This window comes from Lepidothrix coronata, unplaced genomic scaffold (genome assembly GCF_001604755.1).
Source record: "Lepidothrix coronata isolate B3197 unplaced genomic scaffold, Lepidothrix_coronata-1.0 Scaffold1, whole genome shotgun sequence".
In the NCBI taxonomy this organism is placed as follows: domain Eukaryota; kingdom Metazoa; phylum Chordata; class Aves; order Passeriformes; family Pipridae; genus Lepidothrix; species Lepidothrix coronata.
The window spans coordinates 17,212,900-17,220,742 of record NW_016690181.1 but is presented as its reverse complement, the minus strand read 5'-3'; the positions used below and the strand labels follow the sequence as shown (position 1 = coordinate 17,220,742).

The following is a 7,843-nucleotide window of genomic DNA, read 5'->3' as shown; positions in this document are numbered from 1 at the left end:
CCGGCGCTGACTCGCCGGGCCGCGGGGTGTCGCGGAGCCATGGCGCAGCGGAGGGCGGCGGAGCGCGGGCCTTGCCAGGCGGCGGAGAGCGCCAGGCACCAGCGGCAGCTTCTGGAAGGTGCCGGGGGCTCGGGGCGGCGGGAGCGGCGGTGACCTCGCCCTGGCAGCGGGACGGGGACGGGCCCGGGCCCTGGTGCGGCTCTCGGTGCCCGTCGGTGCTCGAGCACCGGCCCCGTCCCGCGCGGGCTCTTGGGCGGGAGGGCGGGCGCGGCCCCGGACGGTGCGTGTGGGGTGAGGCGGCTCCCGCCCCGCGGGTGCTGGGATGGGGCAACAGCTCCTTTGCTTTCTCCCCTGCGTGAGGGAACACGCGTGGATCTGTATGTGTGTGTGTGTGTGTTATTTCACAACCGGCACGGCTGAAGTACAGAAAGTGGAAGTGGCAGAAAGCGCAGTTGGCTGTGTTTTCCTTTTTTCGCCTTCTGAGTTGCTTATTTATTTATCTATTTATTTATTTATTTTACTCCTTGGAGAAGGTGGTGTCAGACTAACCACGGTTGCAGCGCACTGGAACAGGCTGCCCAGAGGGACTGTGGAGTCTCCCTTGCTGGAGATGCTCAAGGGCTCTCTGGACGCAACCCTGTGCCATGTGCTCCGGGATGACCCTGCCTGAGCAGGGAGGTTGGACCAGGTGAACCACTGTGGTGCCTTCCAGCCTGACCCATTCTGGGATTCTGTGGTTGTACCTGGTTCATGGATGCTGCCTTTGGCCTCGGCTGACCCAGCGCACACCTGCGGGATTGTGCTGACCTCAAACCTAAGAAACCTTAAAGCCCATACAATTGCCAGCTCGTCCAGCTGGCTCTGTGGGTTTCGTCATCCTCTTTCTGTGTTTCACAACAGTGAGGTGTCAGGGTGACCCGTTTGAGTGTTGTGTATTGGCATTGTGGTCATGCCAGTGGTGTCTGCGAGGGAAAACACAGGCTTGGCTCTTGGTGTGCTGTTCAGGTGACCCTCGGTGGGAAGCTGTGCAAGCCTCAAAGTGCCCAAGTAGAGAGTGGTTTAATACTCACACACATACGCACCCTAGTGTGGGTGCAGAGGGTTCTTACTGTTTCTTTCAGTTTAAAGTTCTTCATGCGTACAGCTGCATTTGTGTGAAACAGCGTATTGCACATATCTGGTCATTTCAATAAAAATCTAAAATACAGGCCTAAAATGTAATTGTGTCACTTACTGTACTCCCATTGCTTCCCTTACACAAGAATTTAAAGGTTAATAAAAATTTATACAGACATATCCAAGAGAAGTCCTCTTCTGGTAATTCCCAAGTCCAGGAACTGTAATCTTTTTATTACAGGCTGGTGTGCGTGTGTTTACATGTTTCCTCCTGATGAGTGTGTATCATCTAACTGGCCAGTGGCTGTGCCTGGTAGCCTTTCATTGGAGGGGAAAAAAACCCGCAAATCTGTTATTGAGCAGGTTTCAAAGTTGTATTGTACATTCTGAAAATTTAACTTCAAGTTGAATCTAGTTAATTAGACTGGCAGAAGATTTCTGGTGAAAAGGAAAAAATACGTATGGCTTATGTCGTTCTGCTCTGTTTTTCTCTTTAGAAATGTATTTATTAATTGATGCTCAAATTATTTTGGATCATAGAAGTTGACTTCTATGGGATGTTTGCCAGTGTAAGAACTGCAAATTTGTTTGAAAGCTTTCAGGGAATGTGAGCTATATATGTTACCAAAAGCATTTGTGGGAAGATTATGCCCAGAAGAGGGATTACTCTTAATATTCCCTTGAAGTGTAAGTTTGAAATCTGTTGTAAAATGTGAGGGATTGCTTTTCCTTCTTTTGTTTTGGTAGTGTTGGGGTTTTTTCTAACTTTGTTTTATGTTTAATTTCAGGGAAAGCTCTCGCAGAAGGTGGATCGGCTCGGACATCACTTCTTATTTTGGTCTCCATATTCTTATCAGCTGCTTTCCTTATGTTCCTGGTATATAAAAATTTCCCACAACTTAGTGAGTAAGTATATCAGGAAATATTAATTTCTTAATGCGTTTGATTTTCAGTATCAAATTTTAGAAAAGCCTGCATGGGGTTAAGTGAATTTTACTCACATGTGTTAATTATAGACATAACCTAAAATAACTTTGAGTTTATAACCTAGAATGTCAGGATACAGAGCTTAATACTGAGATACTGACCAGTAGGATCTGTGTAAAGAGAGTTGTACTTGACCTGGGGTTCTGTTGCACAGTTGTGATACCGTGTTTTGAAGTGTTACCCCCATCACATCAGCAGTGTTAACTGACTGTGTTCTTAACCTTCTTCAGCTGAGAGCCAGAATGTGCTTGGTTAGGGCTGGTTTCGCTTTAAAATTCCTTGTACACTGGTAAAACTGGAGGCTAGCACCAAAAGGGGAAATCCTTCTTAGCTGAGCTTCATGTTCTCTTTTTCTCCTTTTGTGTCATCAAGTACTTGTGTTGGAAAGGTAGGCAGGTTGACAGGATGGAAGCCTGCTTGCCTGACAACTTTCCTTTTCCTTTTAGTAGTTAATTTGCTGTTTGATTAAGTGGCTCAACAAGTTCAGTTTGCAACAGCTCAATCCTTAAGTCTGATACAGAGGGAGTGAAGACACTCAACTGTGCTGCCCAGGGTTAAGGTGTGACATGAGATTTTGCCCTGAAAGCTTTATTTATTTGTGAGGTGAAGTTCTGCCTCTCTTGCTGCACTTCAAATGTTGTGACCCCAGCGTTGAGGCGGCTGTGTTTGGTTTTGGCTGAAATGTTGAGTGCTTTCAGTTGCCAAGGTTTGGGTTGCGTAATTATTTCTTTTTGATCAGTACTTGGTAAGAAAAAAAATCCTAGAAAAGAAGCAGATGGTTGTACTGAATTAAAAAAAAGGGTTGCAAATATCTAAAATTGGGGATTTTCTAATATAAACCAAACTGTAAATAATAAGTGTTCCTTTGAGAACATTATCACAGCAATAATAATGGTTTGTTTGCTGAGGCTGTAGTTTAGTGATGTAGTGTGTATAATTATGTCTATATTCAGTAATTGTACTATTTGATTATATTTCCATCACTCCTGATTTTTTTTTTTTTTTCTCTCCAGAGAAGAAAGAGAATGTATAAAGGTTCCTAGAGATATGGATGATGCAAAGGCCTTGGGAAAAGTCCTGTCCAAATATAAGGACACGTTTTACGTTCAAGTGTTAGTGGCTTATTTTGCCACATATGTTTTGTATCCTTTTTCAGACACAAAGGGCAGTTTTGATGTAGCCATACTTCTCTGAAACACTAAAGGAAAAATAAGAATTTATAAATTCTTGATCGTGGATGAAAAAGCTGAACATACCTGGGAGTGTTTATGAATAGACACAAATATTTTAAAATCTTTGAACTTAAAAACTTTTATTGAGTGTTCCAGTATGTTTTTAGGACTATGAGAAAGGGTTGTGTAGAAAGAAATTGATGTATGCATTTATAGTAGTAAATGCTGTTGGGGAAGCAGCTTCATCTTTACTGTGTCTGTTATGGACAGTATTCTTATCTGTGGTATTAAGCTTGGTCTCACTTTAGTGCTATGCTAACTCTATAAATTGCAAACTGAATTTTGAGTTAGAAATTACTGTGATTCTATAGGAAAACTGAGACTATTACACTGCTTTTCCTTGAGACATTCAAAAGTGCCATATGAGGGTAATTTACAGAATATTTAACAACATTTCTGAAGGAAAGTGTTTTGAGCCGCCTCTCGTCTCTGCAGTGCCCACATTCAGAAAACCAAATCTCTGTTTCCTTTTAGAGGGAGCTGGATTTCTGAAGTACTTTCTGTCCAGCGTGACACAAAGGCTACCTGTGTTCTGTGTCAACTTCTTTCTCCTGAGTGCTGAATATATTAATTAATCATTAACTGGAACACTTAACTAAAGGTTAATAACTTCAAAAGCTGTTTAAGAGGTGCGTTTCACAGTTTTCGTGCAGAAGGCTTTCATAACTCAGGAAAGACAGCACTGAATGTGCCATCAGTGATTATCCTTTATCTTATTCTTTTAAAGTGTGTTTCACCAATAATGGGTTTAGGAAGAAAATTAAAATGTTAGTTTATATATTAACAAGAAGTAGAATAGAATTGGCTGTTTATTGGTCTACTGTAGCAGCTGATGTGACGACACTCACTGTCGCAGCAGTAGACTGTGATCCACTGACAGGCGTGTTCCAGTTATCTCCGAACCTTGACACTTGCTTAGCAGAAGCTGTACTGATTGTAATGGACTCCAGGAAGATTATTTGGCTTTTTAATATTTAGGTCAATTCAACTCAGATAAAGTAGTGTGCAGATTTTATTTTTTTTTTTGCTTTAACTTTTCTATCCAAAGTGGGCAATACCTCATAGTCTCAAGTGTGCCTGGCAAGCCTGAAGCTCAACTGCCTATTGGTTTATACTGCAGAAACTTAATTGTTGCCTTTTTGAAAATCACTGACTGAAATTAATGATCATGTACTGTAATGAGTGATTACACCATGCCTACCTGTAAGGAAGCAGCTGCCTTCATACATTTCAGTCTTCCATGAAACTTGTAATTATGGGCTTGGACAGCCCTGTGAACTTGTCAGAGTGAATATCTGAAACCGCTCATCTGTAGTAAACAATGTAAAATCAGAAGAATGTGTTTCCTGGAAGTCCTAATAAATCCCCAGTGTCAGTTGTAGCACAGATGGAGAGAAAAATATAGTCAGCTTTTATGTAGTGACTTATTTTTTGTATATAGAATGATGAATCTACCCCTTGTTGCTCTGTGCTTGAGCTTCTTGTGCTACTCCACAAATGTATGTTGAAGCAAGGATCTTGAGAGGCTGTGCCTATTTATCGACATGGTAACATGTATCTTGAATGCTTGGAAAATTAAGAAGTGGGTAGCTTTTTAAAAATGTTTTTCTCCTTGACTAAAATGCATCCAGCTTGCAAACATTTGCTATTCCTGGGTCTATATTCCTCAGTATCCTGTCAGGGTTTCTTTATCCCTTTCCGCTGGCCTTATTTCTTGTTTGTTTGGTAAGTATGGAAGATAGCTTGTGAGGGCATGTATTTCTATCTCTTTGGAATACAACCAAGCATGTGAGCAGCTTCCTGTCTGAGCAAAACAGGGATATACTTCAGTTTCTGGCAAACAAATGAGTTCTCATTTAGCTCTGCTGTGAGAACGGTGTTATCCACAAAATTCACCGTAGCATGGGGTGATGATCCAAAACATTAAGCTGTTTCTCCAAGTTTTCTTAATAACCAAGGCATTCGAGTGTGAATCAGCCAGAGCTTCCTTTATTCTAAATTTGTTTACCATCTGCCAGAACCCAGTTGTAATTTCAGAACACAATTACTGTGGTTTTATTATCGCACTGCGAAATGCATCTTTTAAATTTAAATGGCTTAAATGTGCAAGAAGCTTAATTTAAGATTTGAAATGTATGTTATCGACAAACTTCAAGAAAGACATGCAAAAGAAGCAGTTGTAATGTGCCTTAGTATTGAGATTATTGAGTGATTGAGTAGGTAGGGAGGACCATGTGGCTGAATTTTCAGGTTTGAATCTCTTTAGTGCCACTGTGCCCCTTATTTGCAAAGCTTTTACTATTCAAAATCTTAAAACTGCAGAAGCACTCAGTGTTAACTGATACGTAGTCAAAGTTTTCTACTTGGAATGTTAAGATTGATCTAAATGCCTTTGGAAATAAGGGAACTGTCTTGGGTCAACAGCATTCTTAGGGAGCATGTACATACTGATAGAGGGCTGAATGGAAACAGGCTCTAGCCCCCTGGTGTAATTAATAGGGATACAAGGCTGAGATTAATTAGAGTTTCTGCTCATTTGTTGTCTTTTTTTTTTTTTTTCAGTGCTCAGGACTTGGAGCTTCATTTTGCTATATGCTTTCATACCTAGTGGGACGTCCTGTTGTATACAGATATTTAACAGAAAAAGCAGTAAAATGGTCAGAACAGGTAAGGCTTCTAGAGATGCTGGAATTTGATACAAAATGTCTAGTGGAATAGCATGGAAATCTAGGAGGGCTTGTTCACATGTATCTAGTTATAAAGAGAGGATTCCGACTCCTCTCTGAGAGTGTGGAGTTACTTTCTCTGTGTGTTTTTAAACAGTGGGGAGTATTCCTGTTTTTATGGTATTTCCCATGAGAAAGCTGTTCTTACCTAGGCAGGGTTTTTAACTGACCACCCTCTGTTTTAGCTAGTGACAATAGGAACCCTCTGCAGCTTCAGGTAATGCCAAGTAATTGCTCTAACCATCGGGACTAATGAAAGCTGGGCTCGTGTTTTTGTAGGGCAGGGAAACCTGTAGCTGTATGTCTGATTGCAAAACCTTGATTTGAAGGTGTTATTGTAGCTGGAGCGTTTAGAAACTTTCTGTTACAGTATCTGGTAACATTATTTTCAGCAAGACTTAACTGTGAGAGGAAGCTAAAGGTTCTGAAATACAAAAACAGTGTATGATTTGTACTTGACCTTTTGTCTCTTTCTTTGATATTCTGAAACATGTTCAAATATTTTTTTTATTTTTTTTTTTGCAAGCATGAAGCACAACTTACTACTGTATTCTGTTCAGGATTTTTTTGAATCACATAAAAATACTTTAAACTTGTCCTCATTAGATAAGATATGGAGCTGTGTCTGGCACAATTGACCTCAATAAATGATACAATAGTGTTTTAACTCTTGACCCAAGTATATTTTAATGTTTCAGAATTATAAAATCAAGATTATATTGCAGTGTAATCTTGAGGCCACTCTGAGTAGCAAATGGTTCCTATTTCCATTAGTAGAAGTGAATATGATTTTAAATTACATGTGCAGCTCATATCTCACTGTTTCCAGGTTAATAGGACCGTATCATCCTTGCATATTGAGGGCTAAGCCATTTCATGTGCAGCATTAATCAATATTTAAATATTTGTCCTTCACTGAGATTTAAAAACCCTACAGTATTATTACTGAACAATAGCAGGGCTCCTGATTTTGGTGTTACAGTTAAATATAAATTTGCCTAAAGCTGAAAAACAGGGTTGTGACTGGGGTGAGTTGCTATGTGAGGTTTCAGATGGAATTGCAATCAGACCAGGTTTGATTTCCACTCTTTGGGGCCAGATGACTGTGTTTGGGCTTAAGCTTAGTGAAGGTCTGCCAGGATAGGCCAGAAGTGGAGGATGCTTTGCTATCCTGGTAACTTGGTTTGAGGTTACACTACTTGTTTAAAAGAGCTGATTTGCTAAAGCCAGGCTGGCAGGAGAAGAGGCCTTGCTGTAGCACTGGTGTAAGGAGCTGGGCTACACCTGAGAATATAATGAAAACTGTGAATGGAGTTGGAGCTGTTGTCCTTGCTCCTGGGTGATGCTGGGCATTTGAACATATGGGGAGACAGGCTTTGCAACTGTACTGGCAGCAAATGAAGTTAAGAGCCATGACCTGGGTAAGCTTCAAGTGAGGAATATAGCTGTGTTTCAGGTTGGATCGTGAGTTCGGGCAGAATGGGTTGAGGAACAAACTTCATTGCTAGTTCCTGCACAAGCTTTAGGAATGGAGTTACGGGCTGGCTGTGTTGGTTGGGCTACAGTTAGGCAGAGGGAGCTGTGCTGAAGTTGGGTAAGGCCTGCTGCTGTCCCTAATGACTCGCTGCTTGAGTTGGGTGATTGAGACACATCACCACCTGCTCTGCCACAGACAGGTATTTCCAGACTGATTCTAGTACTATTTACAGGTGATTCACTGGTGACTCTTCCCCTCATGCACTGCTTAACTGCTTTTTATGTTTGCAACTTGTCAATGTGTAC

General features: G+C 41.3%; 1 protein-coding gene across 2 annotated transcripts in view; it reads left to right on the top strand.

The window, feature by feature from the left end:
* TMEM41B (transmembrane protein 41B) overlaps nucleotides 1-7,843 on the top strand; it is an 11,729-nt gene continuing 3,886 nt past the window's right edge. Inside the window, exons 1-5 of one of the 2 annotated variants that reach the window (XM_017812087.1) lie at nucleotides 1-118; nucleotides 1,905-2,022; nucleotides 3,117-3,245; nucleotides 4,967-5,060; nucleotides 5,898-6,002. In XM_017812087.1, the coding sequence (XP_017667576.1) occupies nucleotides 40-118; nucleotides 1,905-2,022; nucleotides 3,117-3,245; nucleotides 4,967-5,060; nucleotides 5,898-6,002 (525 nt within the window). In that variant the 5' untranslated portion in view covers nucleotides 1-39. Of the gene's footprint in view, nucleotides 119-1,748; nucleotides 1,804-1,904; nucleotides 2,023-3,116; nucleotides 3,246-4,966; nucleotides 5,061-5,897; nucleotides 6,003-7,843 lie in introns of those variants that run through there. The other variant, XM_017812095.1, reaches the window with a different exon arrangement.